General features: G+C 40.8%; 1 protein-coding gene and 1 non-coding gene across 2 annotated transcripts; both read left to right on the top strand.

Moving 5' to 3' along the window:
• The first annotated feature begins 402 nt into the window (after positions 1-402).
• Positions 403-2,471, top strand: LOC132843550 (globoside alpha-1,3-N-acetylgalactosaminyltransferase 1-like). Its single transcript, XM_060866965.1, has 3 exons — positions 403-483; positions 814-948; positions 1,723-2,471. The coding sequence occupies exon 3, from the start codon at positions 1,772-1,774 to the stop codon at positions 2,411-2,413; it is 642 nt and encodes a 213-aa protein (XP_060722948.1). The 5' UTR covers positions 403-483; positions 814-948; positions 1,723-1,771; the 3' UTR covers positions 2,414-2,471.
• Positions 2,472-17,236: 14,765 nt separating this feature from the next.
• Positions 17,237-17,355, top strand: LOC132843661 (5S ribosomal RNA). The gene has a single exon (XR_009648208.1). It is a non-coding gene; the product is annotated as a 5S ribosomal RNA (ribosomal RNA).
• The last annotated feature ends 1,867 nt before the right edge of the window (positions 17,356-19,222 follow it).

Here is a 19,222-nt window from a genome sequence, read left to right as displayed (position 1 = left end):
TAAGCAGATAGTATACAAAAGTCAGGAACCTACTTTACCAGAAGACAATATATTCAAATGAAGAGAGTTAAAGCACACCTGGCTGCTTGTATTTAATTCTAAAGGAGGAAAAAAAAAATTTTTCCCGCAGTCATTCAAGCTCCAGACTCCCGTTTGCTTTTCAACAATCGGCTCTCCTTCCTTCTCCCTCGCCTTCGGGGCTACAGCATTATTCTCCAGCATCTACTAGCTCCTGTTAAGGATCCTGTCTCTCTTATCCCTGTGTTTTCCCCAGCGTGTGTGTTTGTGCGTGCTGCAACTTTGTGGTGCTTCTTACAGATCATTTGCGATACATCTGTGCACGGACTTCAATAAAACATCTTGTTTGTTTTGCTTACCCTGGCCCGTGGCTTGTGTATCATTACACACATACACATAATGCTCCATTTTACTTTATTTTTCCTCCTTTAGAATTAAATACAAGCAGCCAGGTGTGAGTAACAGGTAAGTAATTTCATGTTTATCAAACCATTCCTGAACATAAATTTCAAAAATAGAAAGTGCGGTAATTCCTACACCATTCAGTGTCTGTACTGTATGTACAGTTTTGATTTACTTGATGTAAATTTCCTGTAGTTCAAATTGAAAGCAATTTCAGGTCATTTTTATTTCATTTCAACTCTGAATACTCTCTCAGAAGTCTACAGAAACAATCGATGTTGTTACAGATGATCTGTCAATATAGATCATCTATATAAAATGTCAAAATATATATGTACCTCACTTGTATATAAAAACTAAAGTGTGTGTGTGTCTGTATGTCTGTGTTGTCAGCCGGTCAGACGTTACCACAGTGACCCCATGGTTAGCTCGAATCGTGTGGGAAGGAACGTTTGATCTGTCTGTGATTGACGCCATTTATTTACAAAAGAATATCACCGTGGCAACCACAGTCTTTGCACTGGGGAAGTACGTCATTAAATATCACACACAATGCATTGTGGTTAACAATACGACTCACTCTGACGCTAAAGCTGTAATTGCTTTACTTGAAATTGTGTTTATTATTTTATTCACTGTAACATTTTTCATTGTGCCTCTTAGACTAATCACAAGTGTATATATGTATGTGTGTGTGTGTGTGTGTGTGTGTGTGTGTGTGTGTGAGAGAGAGAGAGAGAGAGAGAGAGAGAGAGAGAGAGAGTGTACCATGATGGAATGTACCTGTACCTCTAGAGGCAACTCTCACCAAACAGTCTGACTACAATAATCAAACCATTTTAATGTTCCACAAACTTAATTTCTGACTAAACACAGTGGATCTGTTATATTGGACATGTAGGACTTTTAGACCCTGTTAACTGGATCCTGAAACTCAAACCTTGATACTTAGACCATAACTCCACCATGTGACACGACTGGGAGTCGTATACACTAATGATGAATGTACCCTGAAGTTTTATTTCAGTAGTCATCAGTAGTTTAGCAATGTTACTAGGTGTAAAAATAAGGGGGCAAGCTAAAATGAATGGCCCTTATCCAGGAGCGGAGGCTGATACACACTGTGGATCAGTGCACTTCATCCATGTGGATTAGAACCTAGCCCTTTCTGATACAACACAAACAAGAAACAAAACTACTTTAAAGATCTCTAAGAATGTGTCAAATAGGATACTGAAATGCTTGTCTGTTTCCTGTGCTAGTCATGTATTGAACTAATTTCATACATATTATATGTCCTAGGTATGTCCGTTTCCTGAAGGATTGTCTAGAATCGGCAGAGCAGCACTTCATGGTTGGTTACCAAGTTCATTATTACCTCTTTACAGATCGCCCGGATGAGGTTCCTATGATAACGCTGCGACTGGGGCATCAGTTGACCAAGATAAAAACACAAAGCTCAGACCGTTGGCAGGAAATTACACTGCGCAGGATGGAGATGATTGAAAGGCTCATTGAGGAACGTCTTGTCATTGAGGCTGACTACATATTCAGCCTTGATGTTGACACTAAATTCTATGGGCACTGGGGGGCAGAGACTTTGGCTGATATAGTTGCTGTTCTGCACCCTGGGTATTTTAGAAACCCACGGACAGCATTCCCATATGAGAGACGTCCTGAATCTGCGGCCTTCATACCACCAGAGGAGGGAGATTACTACTACGGAGGAGCCGTGATCGGAGGACGCATTGGAAATGTACTCAAGCTCACAAAAACGTGTCGCTCACAGCTGGATGTTGACCGAGCCAATAAGATTGAAGCGGCATGGCAGGAGGAGTCTCACCTGAACAAGTACTTCCTGTACAACAAACCCAGCAAAGTGCTCTCACCTGAGTACCTGTGGCAGGACTTCAAAGAGAAAACCAGCAACATGAATGTGATACGCTTCTCACAGGTGATCAAGAACTACGCTGAGGTTCGACCCAATCCATAACATGCCCCACAAGCTCAACCAGGTCATCTCACAATGAAACAATCTTCTCATCTTGTGGGTTTCTCCCCTCTTATAGGCATCTCCTATTATGGGATTCCTGTAGAATATAAAGGAACAAAACTGATAAACATATACACATTAAATTAATCACTGCTTTGTTCATGTGCATTCAGTGTAGCCTATTTTACAGAATGTAGTTTAACCAAAGAAGACAAGTCTTAATAATGAACATCATGACGAGAGAAAATGGAACAGAAGCCTTTAACTTCCCACACAGCATATTGTTTATTAATGCATTGTTTAAAAATAAAATTCCTAAAATATTTGGTAAATGTCTGATGGCTCAATCCAATTCAAATCCTAACCCATGATTGTTATAGAAAAAAGGACTTTATTAAAATGCTTCATGTTCATCTTTGACCATTTTAAAGCAATTTTGTGTTAATAAAAAAGCTGCAATAATTCCTTTAATCCTGTACAGTAAGCATATTTTCTTTCTTTCTCTCTCTCTCTCTCTCTCTCACACACACACTGTGGTGGTGTAGGAGTTGGGCGATTATTTTAGTATTTTTCTATGATTAAATATCTATTTTTCACAAAATAATCATTTAAGGATTTAATTTAACTCAGTGTGATTTTTGGAACTCTTCATGTATACCTCTGTCCTTTGTCCACTCATAATATTTTTGTCATGAAGAATTTGTTATTGTTCATGTTTTTCTTTTATTATAGTCTTGGGCATTATCTATATGGTCTTGAGTTTGTCGACTGTTTTAATGAATACAGGATGACCTGGTTGTCTCTGTGTGTGCAATAAACATCTGTATTATAAACAAATGAGTTGCTTTGTGCTCTTTTAACTATGTTATAGTATTCAGTACCAGTTTATCATTGCCTTTTCCCCATAATCTCAGTTTTGGAGCTAATTCAAATGTTATGTGCATTGTGTAGAACAAAAATGATGTAAAGTGTCTGGTATTCCAGAACAGACAGACTGGGTGTAGAAAGCAATGTGTTTCTGCTTTGAATAAATGCACGGAGCATAAAGATCTTGGAGCATTCATGCAGTCCATGTTTTCAGGCAGTGGCAGTCTTTCCTCACACAAGTTAAGAAGGAGATGTATGAGAGCGGTGAGATGATTGCTAAAGCTGGCAAAGGAATGTGTTGATCTTGAACACAGTTATCTCTGCTCAAAAAAAGCTTCTGAGCAGCTCCATTAACACTCCCCAGGAAAAGAGTGAGGTTTTAGAAAAACAGAACTGCCTTTGGTTAAAGTGAAGACTCTGTATCCATCTCAAATGCCTTAACAGTCAACCTCAGATTTGTTATGCTCTCATGATGGTACAGACCATCATGAGAAAGTGTTGGGTTAACCTCAGTGCTGATTAATGAGGAATTAAGGACAAGCAGGCAAAAGTAACGATCATATTTCAGTATCAAAACTGAGTATCAGCTCAAGTCCTGAGAAAGTATCTGTCATAAGCGTGAAACCGATTAGATCCAAATGCAGGTTTATTATCAAAAGCCAAAAACAGGCAAGGGTCAAAACACCAGGCAAACAGCAACAACAAAGGAAATCCAGAAGCAGTAGTCAATAATCCAGGCATAGGTCAGGGCAGGTGGCAAACAATCACAAACACGAAAAAGAGGCAGGGTCAAAACAAGGCAATAGACAGAACAGAGAAATACACTCAGTATGCAGACAGGCTAACAATACTTCGCGTCATAAGAGAGTTCTGAGTGAGCTTAAATAGACCAGGTGATTACAAACAGGAAACAGGTGTGCTGAGTGGGTGGTGCAATGGATTGTGGGAATTAGAGTCCTGATGATAAAGTGCAGCAAATCCTCTGCAGGCCAGCAGAGGGAGCCCTCATGGCTCTCATAACAGAGCCCCCCCCAGGAGTGGATTCCAGACACTCCAACATAGATCAGGAGGGTGGTGGAGCGGAGGCGGAACAGGGGGTGGGAAGGCGGGCCAGGTCCATGTGGCGGTAGAGGGCAGGGCGGAGGCGGCAGAGCTGAAGGCCAGGGCGGAGCTGAAGGCCAGGGCGGAGCCGAAGGCCAGGGCGGAGCCGCAGGCAGAGCCAGAGACCAGAACAGGACTGGTGACCAGGGTAGTGCCGCAGGCAGAGCCAGAGACCAGAGCAGGACTGGAGACCAGGGTGGTGCCGCAGGCAGGGCCAGAGACCAGGGTGGTGCCGCAGGCAGGGCCAGAGACCAGAGCAGGACTCTAGACCAGGGTGGTGCCGCAGAGTAACTCAGTAAACTGGTCAGCATCACAATCCAAGGCGGTGCTGGAGGTATTCTGAGCCTGTAAACAGGGACAGGAGGTAGAGGGGCTGGCAAAGCCAGTGAAACAAAACACAGGACAATCGGTTGGTTCAGGCCAGGGAACCCAGAAACGACCATCTTGGGCCAGGCAGAGAGTTCATAGTTGGCCATCTTAGACGGAGCAAATAGTTCAGGGTCGACTGTATTTGACGAGACATTGAGACCTTGGAAGTCGTGCATGGTTAGTCTGGCAAGGTCTGAGGGTCTATGGGAGTTGTGATATCGCATGTCTGTTGATAGTCTATGGGGGTTGTTCACAGCTATTGTGGCAGGGGTAGAGGGTCTTTGGAGCTTAGGAGTGACCATACTAGCTGACCTATATGCTACAAGGAATTCATGGATGACCATCTCGGCCTCTATAGTAAGCACAGGAAACTCAGAAACGGGCTTTATGGTCGTGACCGGCAATTCCGAAAACATAGGCTCAGCCGACTTGGTCAAGACAGATCGCTCAGAAACCCAAATTCAACCTTTCCAGACATAATAGAAAGAGCAGAAGGCTCACGTGACCTTGGTGACTGATTCAGTTGATTCAGGTGCTTCAGCAGATTCAGCTGCTTCATTTGCTCCAGCAGGTTCAGCTGCTTCAGCAGGTTCAGGTGCTCCAGCAGGTTCAGGTGCTCCAGCAGGTTCAGGTGCTCCAGCAGGTTCAGGTGATTCAGGTGCCCCAGCAGGTTCAGGTGCCCCAGCAGGTTCAGGTGCCCCAGCAGGTTCAGGTGCCCCAGCAGGTTCAGGTGCTTCAGCAGGTTCAGGTGCTTCATTTGCGCCAGCAGGTTCAGGCGTCTCAGCAGGTTCAGGTGCTTCATTTGCTCCAGCAGGTTCAGCTGATTCATTTGCTCCAGCCGGTTCAGGTGTCTCAGCAGGTTCAGGTGATTCAGTTGCTCCAGCAGGTTCATTTGCCCCAGCAGGTTCATTTGGTTCAGGCGCTTCAGCAGGTTCAGGTGCTTCAGTTGCTCCAGCAGATTCAGGTGCTTCAGCTGCTCCAGCCGGTTCAAATGGTTCGGTCGGTTCAGGTGCTTCAGCAGGTCCGGAAGAGTCAGATGGTTCCGAGTCATGGATTTGGGAACTGCCTGGTGAAACAGAAAGGCAGAAAGCATACTGCGGTGCCATAGCAAATACAGGACGCATGGGATTGAGAGAACATACCTCTGTAGCCCTGGGGATCATTGAACTTGACAAAACTGGTTTTCGACTCTTAGACACCCATACAGACGTTATCAGGGGGTCCAGTAGACTAAACACTAGTATTTGTGGTTTTGCAGGAGCAGGAGAGATAGGTGAGGCAGCCATTTTGTGGATTGGCTCGGATGTGGCAACCATTTTGGGAAGTGGTTGAGATGCAGGAATGGCAGCAATCTTGACGACAGGTGCCGGGATGGTAATGGCCCTCTGAGGGACAGGTGTTGTCAGGACAGTGGCTCTTTTAACAGCTGGTGCAGATACCGTGGTAGCCCTCTTAAAAACCAGTGCAGGTAAGACGGTAACCATTTTAGGGGTAGGTGCAGACACGGTAGTCTTGCTTGCGAAGCGTTTTCTTCTGATTGCCCTCCTAGACAAGGGTTCAGGCATAGTAGCAGCCATTTTATGATCTGAGACAGGCATGTTGGCAGCCATTTTGGGAGTAGAGGCAGGCATGGCAGCGGCTGTTTTAGGAGCAGAGACTGGCATAGTGACGGCCATGTTGTCAACGGATTTTCCATCCGGGGTTTCCCATAAGTTCCATCGGGTTCGGCTTTCTAAATTACTGACAAACCCCCAAAAGTCCAAAATTTGTAAGCTTTGTGTTTCTGCATGAGACAAAGGTTCACCCAAACAGTCATTTAAGTACAACTTTAATTCCATGTCGCTGAGGTTCAAGCCAGCCGCACATGTCCAGAATAATTGGGCAAAACAACTCACCGCTCATCCTTGTTGGCGGAGGGACATCAAGTCGTCCAACCTGTCCCACCATTCTTCCTCAGTGGAGGGGGCCAACACTTGGATTTGTATGCCGCTGTATCTGTACATGTCGGGGTACGGGAACACACCAATCGAAACAGGGAAAGATCACTGCTGAATCCTAGATGAGTGGTCAAAAAAGGTGCCGGAAGACTTACTGGGAATGCTGGATTTGGTTGTTGGGTTTATGGCTGATGCAGTGATGAAACCAGGGTGGATGAAATAAACCGCTGGATCTTGTCGGGTGAAGTATTCTGTCATAAGCATGAAACCGGTTAGATCCAAATGCAGGTTTATTATCAAAATCCAAAACCAGGCAAGGGTCAAAACACCAAGCAAACAGCAACAACAAAGGAAATCCAAAAGCAGTAGTCAATAATCCAGGCATAGGTCAGGGCAGGTGGCAAACAATCACAAACACGAAAAACAGGCATGGTCAAAACAAGGCAATAGACAGAACAGAGAAATACACTCAGTATGCAGACAGGCTAACAATACTTCGCATCATAAGAGAGTTCTGAGTGAGCTTAAATAGACCAGGTGATTACAAACAGGAAACAGGTGTGCTGAATGGGTGGTGCAATGGATTGTGGGAATTAGAGTCCTGATGATAAAGTGCAGCAAATCCTCTGCAGGCCAGCAGAGGGAGCCCTCATGGCTCTCATAACAATATCACATGACAAAAAAATTTAAATCTTGACATGGGCATTCCATTCCTGCCTCAGATGACACATAGTATTCAGCTGCCCCTTTTTTTTGTGTCCTTTACTTCAATAATCTCAGATATTTCTGCTTACCAAAGTGGTGAAACTAAATGATTTTTAGAACCACTGTGAAAAAAGTATTCTCTCACTCTGTCTAGAATGGCACAGAAAGTATGGATGACCTTCATGGAAGTCAATTGTGATTTTGTTGGTGTAAAGTTTTTGACTGTCTACAGGGCTAAAGTGAGTGGCTGGATCAATCCCCAAAACAATTGGTTAGAAATAACCCAAGCGTGCATTTTAAAATGCTCCACAGATACATTTTATGTACAAATGTTTTTGCACCCCACTCCATCCAGGGTGTATCCTGCCTTGATGCCTGATGACCCCTGAGATAGGCACAGGCTCCCCGTGACCCGAGGTAGCTTGGATAAGCGGTAGAAAATGAGTGAGTGAGTGAGTGAGTGAGTGAGTGAGTTTTTGCACCCCCTGATCAACACACCTACACTGGTGTGAAAATCTGTTTGTCGCCTTCCTGATTTTTTTATTGTTTTGCATGTTTGTCACACTTTAAAGTTTCAGATCATCAAGCAAATGTAAATATTAGTCAAAGATAACACAAGTAAACACAAACATGCAGCTTTTAAATGAACGTTTTTATTATTAAGGGAAAACAAAATCCAAACCCACATAGCCCTTTGTGAAAAAGTGTTTGCAAAAAGAACATAAAGGCTCATCTCAGATTTGCCAGAAACCATCTTGATGATCCAAGACTTTTGGGAAAATACTCTTGACTGATGAGACAAATGTTGAACCTTTTGGAAGGTGTCTGTCCCATTACATCTGGTGTAAAAGTAACAATGCATGTCAGAAAAAGAACATCATACCAACAGTAACATATGGTGGTGGTAGTGTGATGGTCTGGGGCTGTTTTGCTGCTTCAGGACCTGGAAGATTGCTGTGATAAATGGAACCATGAATTCTGCTGTCTACCAAAAAATCCTGAAGGACAAAGTGCAGCCATCTGTTCATGACCTCAAGCTGAAGTGAACTTGGGTCCTGCAGCAGGACAATTATCCAAAACACACCAGCAAGTCCACCTCTGAATGGCTGAAGAAAAACAAAATGAAGACTTTGTAGTGGCCAAGTCAAAGTCCTGGGGTCTCATTTATAAAGCGTGCGTACGCACAAAACGGGGCTGGAAACGTACGTACGCCAGGTCCCACACAAAGGTTGTGATCTATAAAAAACAAACTTGACGGGAGAATGTGCGCACCTTTAAGCAAACTTTGAGCCGTGCGTACGCACATTCTGGAGACAGAGGGAAATGACGACACAGATGGTGAGGTCGTGAATTGAAGTTAGATTGTAGAAAATAAATGTGGTAAGAACGATTATAAGAATTAATGACATTTAATTTTCACTCCATTTCATACGTTATATCCTGCGTTTTAGGCTATATACATCTAGTAAAATCCAAAAAATATTCAAAATGTATTAAAAAATAATAATAATCAGCGCTGCCTTACAGTCACATTGTCCACAACAGGAGCGCAGGAGGAGCTGGCGCGACTACATGTGATACAGAAAAGCATGAAATACCCTTTTATTAGAGAACTGCAGAACACAGTATAAAAACGAAATATTTTCCTTAATGTACATATATCATAAAATGTCAAAGTCTGCAAATACACAATCGCCACTCATCATCGGTCCTAACTATTACGGTGTTCATTACAAAACCGTCATGAAGAAGCATGTGTTCACTATAACATTTTCGTCTTAAATTTTGAACACAAATTAATTCTGTGATTTTTAGGTGTTAACGATCAGTTTAATTGCTAGAAACATATAAATCTTCCGGTGACCCGGGTATGTAATGCTTCATGATGGCACTGTTGGAAGATTACGTCAATGGCAGAATAAGGAGAGAACGAGTTTTCAGGTTGATTGATTTTCTGGCCATAATGATGACTGGCTAATAAGCCGATTTAGATTCCCTAGAGCTGTGCTCTTGGATCTATGTGTTGAATTGGGTCCAGTATTAGAGAGGGCAACACGCCGGAACCATGCCATCCCAGTCCAAATACAAGTCCTCACCACTCTGGGGTTCTTGGCAACCGGCTGTTTCCAGTGGGAATTGGCAGACAGGTAAATTATTTATATAAAAAAAAAACTACAAGTAATCCTCAACTTTGTCTCTAAGACCTTTTTGTATATTAAATAATTCTATTGGAATCTATCATCTCACCCTATACTGTAGGTCTGGTATATCACAGCCGTCCCTGAGTGCCATAATATCTGTCGTTTTGAATGGTATACTTAATATGGGTAGTCGATACATCAGGTTCCCCTACACTGTGCAAGAACAGGCCGAAATTAAAATGCAATTTGCTGCAATGTCTGGTTTCCCAAATGTAATCATCGCAATTGACTGCACTCATGTTGCTATAAGGGTTCATCTGAAAATGAATTTGCTTATGTTAATAGAAAGCATGTGCATTCTATTAATGTGCAAATCATATGTGACTCCAACATGACACTCACAAACATTGTGGCACGCTGGCCTGGTTCAACACATGATTCCTTTATCTTGACACATAACAGTGTAGGGAACAGACTAAATGCAGGCGCAGTACATGATGGCTGGCTTCTTGGTGAGTTTAACAATATTAAAAAGTAGAAACTGTAACAATTTTGTTTTTAATATAATTATAACAATGTTGCTTTTAATATAATTATAACCTGCAGGTGACAGTGGCTACCCCCTGAGACCCATTTTTAAACCTGCAGATTGCAGAGGAAACATATTATTACGAGGTCCACTCTCGTGCCCACGCAGTGATTTGCATTGACTATATATGGTTAAAAATGGGCGTGTACAGGGCGGGATATGAGGCATACTGTGGTTTCTGGGTGGCATCTGTGATTTATAAAGGGAACATTGCTTAGAGGAGTGCGTACGCACGGTATTATAAATCTGAATATTTTTTGGCTTTTGGGCGTACGTAAACTTTTAGTAGGGATCCTACGCACAGTTTTATAAATGAGACCCCTGACCTGAATCCTATTGAGATGCTGTGGCATGCTTGAAAACCCTCCAATGTGGCTGAATTACAACAATTCTGTAAAGATGAGTGGATCAAAATTCCTCCCACACCTGTGGGAGTTCAGTGCTATAGTGAAATTCTCTAGAACAGTTTGAGGAATGCCCACAAATGAATATAGGTCATGTCCACATACTTTTTGCGATAGTTATTATTAGACAGAAACTATTTATACTGTTTAAAATAAATTTATATGTCTGTGTTTTCCAATAAATTTCTGCATATGGGTTCTACTGTCATTATCTAGTCCCGTCATTGAGTCATAATCTAGTCCTAATGTAGATCCTCTGAATTCACTTCCTGTGCTTGAATTGTTTGCCTCGATTTTTATGCCTGTCTCAGCATTTAAATTATACTGTTTTTTACTTTCTCTTTTTGGTTAATATTTTCTGTTATTCCTTACATTTATTAAATTCTTTATTTTTCTCCAATATGATTCAAGATACATAATCAGTAAAGACAGAGCTAATGACTTAAGTAAGTCCTAGACACAAAGTGCATCTGTGCAAGACAAAAATACAATGCAAGACAAAAAGACAGTGCAAAAAAACAACAAAAAAGACAATACACAAACGCAGCACTGACCAGGGTACTGATACATGGTGGTGCTGTAGACATGGATGTACATTTATATTTACAGCATTTGGCAGACTCCCTTATCCAGAGCGACATACATACATGCTTAAATCTCCATCATTGGATACATTAATGCTGGCTCACTATGTTACATACTTAAGATACCATAAGTTTAAAGCATTGTTCAAAGTTACAATGAAAAGGTTTCAACAGTATTTTTTAATGGAAAAGATAGCAAAAGAAGTGCTAGTTAAAGTGTTTCCTGAATTAGTATGTCTTCAACCGCCCCTTGAAAATATCCAGTGACTCAGCTGTCCGGACCTCTAGGGGAAGTTCATTCCACCACCTTGGTGCCAGAACAGAGAACAGTCTTGTAGTATGCTTGCCTCTTACCCTGAGAGATGGTGGAACCAGTCGAGCAGTGCTGGTATATCGGAGGGTGTGGGTGCAGTGTGAGGAGTGATGAGGTCTTTGAGGTAAGAGGGAGCTGGTCCATTTTTGGCTTTGTAGGCCAGCATCAGTGTTTTGAATCTGAAGCCAGTGGAGGGATCGCAGCAGCAGGGTGGTATGCGAGAACTTTGGAAGATTGAAAACAAGCCATGCAGCTGCATTTTGGAGCATTTGCAGAGTACAAATTGCGTTCATAGGTAGACCTGCCAGCAGTGCATTGCAGTAATCCAGTCTTGAAATGACAAGAGACTTAACAAATACCTGAGCAGCCTGTGTGGACAAAAATGGCCGAATCAGATCAGATCAGATCGTTGTGTAAGGATATAGCAAGATCATGACCTGGGGATGAATCACCTGGGATGAACAGCAGTTCAGTTTTGCTAGGATTGAGCTTTAACTGATGAGCAGTCATTCATGATGATATTTCTGCCGGACATGCTGAGATCTGATCAGAAGCTGTGGTATCTGAGGGTGGGAAAGAGAAGATAAGTTGTGTATCATCAGTGTAGGAGTGGTAAAGGACCTCATGTGAGGAAATAACTAACTGGATGTATATTGGAAGAGTGTGTATTTGTAGGTCAGTGCAGTTCATACAGGTGAGTGTGCATACGTGTGTGTATTGTGCTTGGTAGAGTTCAGTTCAGTTATTGAGAAGTCTGATGGTTTGAGGAAAGAAACTGTTACACAGTCTGGTCTACAGTTTTACAAAGTGGTCATCTGAGCTATAGCAGGCTGTCTAACTAGTGTAATCATTCTCCGTTAATCTCTCGCATTAACATTGACTAACAGCTGAGTGGAGGTTTTTTCTTATTGCACCATTCTGAGAAAACTCTAAAAACTGTTGTGGGTGAATATTCCAGGCAAAGTTGCTATCCAAGGTATTGCACTGTATTATAGCGTTGAAGATTAGTGAGATTAGTAATGATTTTTTTTTTCTTTCTGTTTCTATACTTCTGTAAAGCTGTTTTGAGAGAATGTGAATTGTTAAAATCACTATATAAATAAATTCAATTGAAATAAACTGATTTAGTTTAATCATGCCTTATTACTACATCAACCTATAATCATTGCATATTTGTATAATAATTAGCTAATTACACCGTAAGTATTTACATGTTTGACATGTCAGTGTTGAAGGAGGACAATATCACTCATAGCGTTAAACAATAACAGTTTCAGAATGAAAAAAATATCATTTTTGTTTTATTAATTTTACTTGATTTGGAGTCAAAGAATAGTTAAAAGATAAATCCAGAGCAGTTCCACTTGATTCCTGAGGGCCTCTCTCACTCTGTCTCACACACACACACACACACACACAAAGAGAGGATTATCCTTTTGTCATTGCTGAGGAACTAACAGAAGGAAGTACACAATGCAACAGAATTTGTATTTGCTTTTTGCAATATTGGCAATTGCTCTGCTAGGCTTGCTATTAATAATAATAATAATAATAATAATAACAATAATAATAATAATAATTAAAGCTGCAAGCAGCATTTCCTGGGTTCAAGCGTTTAAGGCCTTTAGGGAGTTTAAGGCCTTAAAGGATTTTCACATACACAAAGTGTAAGTTACAGAGGGTGCCACAATATATGTCATGTCATGCTACATATGTCATGCTACAGAGGGTGCCATAATATATGTCATGTGAAGTACTCATCTGTCCAGTTTTCCCTAAAATAAACAAAATCATATCCATAAAGCGAAGAAACACAAGCACCCAGATGCAGAACGAGTGACCCGCAAGTCACATACACAAAGTGACTGAATTCTTAAGATTCTAATTCTGATTCTGAGAATCAGAATCTTTGCCTTACGAGTCAGCACAAAATTGGGTTTTTGGACTGTTGGTGGCGCTAGAGGGCTTTTTTAAAAAGGGCTGTTTTTAGTGATTTTTACGTTATAGCGCCACTAAGTGGCCAATCGCGGTTTTTGAACTGTGACCTCAGTTTGACCTCTTTCACATGTTTCCCAAGTTTGGTGTTGATAGCTCATTTAGTTCTTGAGTTATTGACATTTTAGTAAAACTGGCTCCTCACAGTCCAAACATTTTGGGGCCCCTTAAGGACCCTGAATCAAAATTTAGACTTTTTTTCGATAATTATTGACATTGAGACTCCAGAGAGTATTACTGCACTGGACTGGTCTCGATCAGGCGAAAAACCTAGGACTAGTTCGCAAAAGTAGGTTTCGGACAAAATGCGCTATAGCGAAAAAATTTTCAGGGAGGAAATGAAATCAGAGATATACGTTTTTTAAGTCACGAGCCAAGGATTCCAATGATATGAAGCACTTGAGATTTGGATTCGGTTTAGGCGTTATGGGCACAAACGCGTTGAGGGGCGCTGAAGCGCCCCAGATTGGCCGATTTCGCTGAGTCCTTGGCCCTGAGTAACTGGGACTAGTACTACCATCTGACCAAGTTTGAGCTCTCTAGGCCTTACGGTTTGGGCTGCACGATCGTTTCTAGGGCGGAATAATAATAATAATAATAATAATTATAATAATAATAATAATAATTAAAGCTGCAAGCAGCATTTCCCGGGTTCAAGCGTTTAAGGCCTTTGGATTGACATGACAATATATGTCATGTCATGCTACATATGTGTGTCACTGTGTGTCTGACACGTTTTTGCTGTATTTCATAAAAACATAAAGGTAGTAAGCTAGTGTTATAAATATTACAAATTAATTATTACAGGTTAAAGCCCCGCCCATTTCAAGACAAGCCCCGCCTATGTGCTTGGAGGAGAGCACTAATTCTAGAACACTGAGAGCACTGATTCTAGAACTGTGTTCGGACTGTGATGTCAGACAGGATAATGAAGATTGACATTGAGATGTCCAATGGTAGGGATCTGAAAAGATCCCAATCCAGTCGAGACCAATCCAGCGCAGTAATATTCTCTGGAGTCTCAATGTCAATAATTATCGAAAAAAAAGTCGAAATTTTGATTCAGGGTCCTTAAGGGGCCCCAAAACGTTTTGACTGTGAGGAGCCAGTTTTACTAAAATGTCAATAACTCAAGAACTAAATGAGCTATCAACACCAAACTTGGGACAGATGTGAAAGAGGTCAAACTGAGGTCACAGTTCAAAAGGTCACTCGTAAGGCAAAGATTCTGATTCTCGGAAATCGGAGATATACGTTTTTTAAGTCATGAGCCAAGGATTCCAATGATATAAAGCACTTGAGATTTGGACATACGGTTTGGGAGTTATGGGCACAAACGTGTTGAGGGGCGCTGAAGCGCCCCAAATTGTCCGATTCCGCTGAGACATTGGCCCTGAGAATGGTGATGTTAGGGTGAGACAAAAAAATGTAAAAAAGTTTGTAAAAAATTTTTTTTTAAAAGTTTGTAAATTTGAGTATGATGATGAAAAGTGTAATATGGGAGAGAAGAATCGTAGCCAAAAGAGAGGGAATTGTTTAAGATTTGTGGAGACTTTTTAAAAAGAAAACAGAATCATATATGAAAAAGGTTGTATGTATATTTTAACAGTGAAAATAAGATAGAAAACTTTTATGATGTTTTTAAGCTGCGTTTTAAATAAAGTTTGAATGGACGAATGAATGTGTAAATTTAAATACATGTACTTTTGTGTTTGAAGTTTAAATGTTGGAAACAAACAAACAAACAAACAGACAAACAAACAAACAGACAGACAAACAAACAAACAAACAAACAAACAAACAAATAAATAAATAAAAAGAATGCCGATCTCGTCTGATCTCGGAAGCTAAGCAGAGTCGGGCCTGGTTAGTACACTCTAATAAACGCTGGGTTGTTTTTTCAACCTAAATGCCGGGTTGAGGCCGCTGAGAAGGACTGAGTGAAAATTGTCTTGAGCTATAACCCAGCGGTGCTGGGTTGGGAACACGGACGTTAAAGACAGCATGCACATTAACGTGAAAATCAGACTACACCTGTGCGAGAAGCCGCCATCTTTGGTCTTCAGATGAAAGCGAGTGAAATTCTGTCTGAAACGTAAATTATTCAATATGTATTTAACGATGTTCATAGCCATAAAAAATCTGCTTTACTGTATAAACTAGTTATATGTGGAATTTAGGCTTTCAGTCAGTTAAACTGAGATGACCTCATGGCCAAGTGACAGCCGTGCTCCGACTCACGACAGATCCCAGATCAGTGAACAGGAGAGCGCGCGTGGTATCTTCATCAGAGCTCGGAAGGAATAATGTAAATGGTTTTTATATATTACTTTTGTAGATGTTAAATCTACTTTATTATAAATGATTTCTGTGTTAGATACGGGTTTGATACGGCGGAGTTTACTTGATGGTAACGTATTTTGTTGGACATCCAATTTTCCGCTCTGCTTCTACATTTTGTTTAACTTTACTGTGAGGTTGAAACAATGTCTGAGGTCAGCTCAGGCTAAATAACATTAAGGTTTGAAACTAAACATGTTCGATCGCCATTTTATTCGTGACACACCCAGGATCATTAGGGTAATTTAGGAGCAATTCTTGGATAAAATGCCTTGACTGACATTAGTATTTTCTATGTAATTAGTTGATGGCAGTAAGCAGTGTTCCCTGGTGTGGCAGTTTGGTGTATGGACTTCCTGGGAAGGAGACACCAGCAGTAAGAGTTCTGCCAGCATTCATTTTTGCAGACAAACTGTATTTGTTTTTACTATTATTAATTAAACTGTGTATAGTTAATAAACTTTTATTATTATTATTATTATTATTATTATTATTATTATTATTACTATTAATATTATAATATTATTATAATATTAATATTATAATAATAATATTATTATAATATTATATTATTAATATTATAATATTATAATAATATTATTATTATTGAGACCTGACTGCTTCATTGGATTCTGTGTTCTTTAACTTGTACACTGTTACATGAAATGTTCTCATATTTCACACACACATTTAATTGGAAGTAAATTTTTCTGACTGAAGTCAGTGATGCATTTACTGTGATATTTGATACATTTTCATCGAATGCGAGCGTTTTACATGTTATGACGAAATCAGCTCCGTCTATTAGACATATTATATATAAGATTTAAGGTTTGCTGTTTTAGCCTAGACATCCTTTCCAAAAATAAGAAAACGTGTAAGGTTTATTTAATAAAACGAAGGACGACATTTTATTTAGATCACCTAAATTGCTTCCACATACTTCCGTGTTTCCCGTGGGCGGGGTTTGATTACCGAAGTAAGTATTGCTGTAGAATCAATTTAAAATTTCTGACTTAAAAAAACTTAAATTTCTGACCCATTTTGGGTTAAATTCAACCCAGCAGTGTCGTCATTTTAAACTAATATTTGGGTTACAATCACAACCCAGCATGCTGGGTTAAACATGATAACCCAACTAGCTGGGTTAAAATAACCCAGCGTTGGGTACGTCCCTTTTTGACCCAGCGCTGGGTTGCCAAAATAACCCACATTGGGTTGTTTTCAACCCAGCAGTTTTTAGAGAGTACTTGGATGGGCGACTGCCTGGGAATACCAGGTGCTGTAAGCTTTTGACATAGGCAATCATTTACTTTATTATTTGAATTCTCTAACAACAACAGCTTAATATTCAGACCCTTTCGCTAATGTTTCAATAGAAAACAACAAAGAAAAGAAAAGAAAAGAAAAGAAAAGAAAAGCAAAGAAAAGAAAAGAAAAAGCAATTTATAAATGGGTTCAATTCCAACTTTCCTTTTGCTTACGGCCATTCCACTCTGAGAACACCCGATCTCGTCTGATTTCGGAAGCTAAGCAGAGTCAGACCTGGTTAGTACTTGGATAGGCGACTGCCTGGGAATGCCAGGTGCTGTAAGCTTTTGACATAGGCATTCATTTACTTTACTATTTGAATTCTCTAACAACAACATCTTAATATTCAGACCCTTCGCTAATGTTTCGATAGAAAACAACAAAGAAAAGAAAAGAAAAGAAAAGAAAAGAAAAGAAAAGAACAAGCAATTTATAAATGGGTTCAATTCCAACTTTCCTTTCGCTTACAGCCATTCCACTCTGAGAACGCCCTCTAGTGTTCACAGGAAGTGAGCTGGCAGCAGTTGGGAGAAGAAAGGCTCTCCCACACCTTTTGTTTTGTTTGTTTGGTTTGTTTTGTAGTTTTGCTTTTTAGAGAAGATTTTTTGTTTTTTTTTCGTGTGTCTCTTTTTAACCACCTAACACCAGCTTTTGCTGGCTGGAGGGTGGTTACCGTTTTTTATTTTTATTTTCAAAAAATGGATGGATTAACGGCAAATGACAATGGACTAGCAGGAGGAACACGCACGGCAAACGACGATGGACTGGCGGGAGGGACACGCATATGTGGGATTTTTATAAGATAAAGATACACCACGGCCCAGGGGAAAGATGAGATGAGAAAAACGTACATCAAGAGTCAAGTGTTATACTGGGCATAGGTCAGGAAGCAAGCAGGTCATCGAGGTCAGTGATTGATTAACCACCCCTATAGGCTAAGAATACACAGAAACCAACTCACACACACACACAGGCAGAAAAGACACGCGCACACAGCATTAAGGAAAAACTGAGCAGAAGGGTTTTAATAAAGAAATGCAAAATCATAAGGAGTCACTTCTTAACATAAAAAGGTTTGACAGCATAGCGAGGAGGGTGTTGAGTCCTTTTATTGACACGCCATGGAGCTTGAGTAGCCTGAGTATGTGTAGATGGAGGTGGAAGAGTCTGAGTAGACTTGGTAACAACTGTAGCAGTCTGTGTTGAGACATCAACCCCCTTAACAGCAGACGTGTCGCTGGGTCGACCACGACTCTCCATATCCTGAATATAGTGAGTAATGACCTCAGTAAAAAGATCAGCAGTAGGTGAAGGTGTGGAAAGGTCGGTTTCATCCAGAAGGTGTGCGACCCATGCAGAGATTGAAGCTAGAACACACCACAAACAGGGCCTTAGTAAGCATATGCAATACATGGCCATTGGGGTAATGAGTAAACCAATGACCACTGCACACCATATTCACAGAGACTGAACAGTAGAAGAACAGGTTTTAATCATATAGAAGAAAAAAAGTGCTAGAGTACAAGGAAAATCCATACATACCCATGAATAAGTGTGTTATGTTGAGTTGTGTTGAAAAAAGACCCGAGAAAAAGAGAATAAGTCAAAAAGCACATGAAACCAACTTATAAACTCCATGGCCTGATGACGTAGGTCCAAAGTCCATGAGACCGGGGCCCTCCGGATGGAAAATAATGGAAAATTGAGAGGGCCTAAAGCACGGGCAAAACTTTCCAATGTGGAAATAATGGTAATTTCTGAAGCGGGCGAAACTGTGTACGTGAGCGGAATTATGATTGGATAACGAAGGGGGTATGGCAAAAGGCGGGGGCATGTCAGAACTGTATATAAGCTTGTTGCAATCAGTAGTGCTTCGGTGCAAGTATCGTCTACTGGACAAACTTGTAGCCCTGGTACCAGCTGGTTAATTGCTGTCTATACGACTGTCAATAAACCTACCTCAACTGAATCCAGTCTTCGTGAGTTTGGCTGATCATTTCTTCTTTGAATTTTTACTTAGAACAGTTGTTTAAACTTATAGTCAGATTGCAGGAGCTAGCCTGGGCCAATGTAGGTTGGAGTCGGTTTTCTCCTACACATAGCAAACGACACTGGATTGGTAGGAGTAACGCGCACGGAAAATGACACTGGTT

This window comes from Tachysurus vachellii, chromosome 3, assembly GCF_030014155.1.
Source record: "Tachysurus vachellii isolate PV-2020 chromosome 3, HZAU_Pvac_v1, whole genome shotgun sequence".
Lineage (NCBI taxonomy): Eukaryota > Metazoa > Chordata > Actinopteri > Siluriformes > Bagridae > Tachysurus > Tachysurus vachellii.
The sequence above is the reverse complement of the archived record's forward strand: the minus strand, read 5'-3'. Positions and strand labels throughout refer to the sequence as shown.

What these genes read in the sequence shown, in the direction of transcription:
- LOC132843550 (XM_060866965.1), top strand. Translation starts at nt 1,772, where the DNA reads ATGGTTGGTTACCAAGTTCATTATTACCTCTTTACAGATCGCCCGGAT.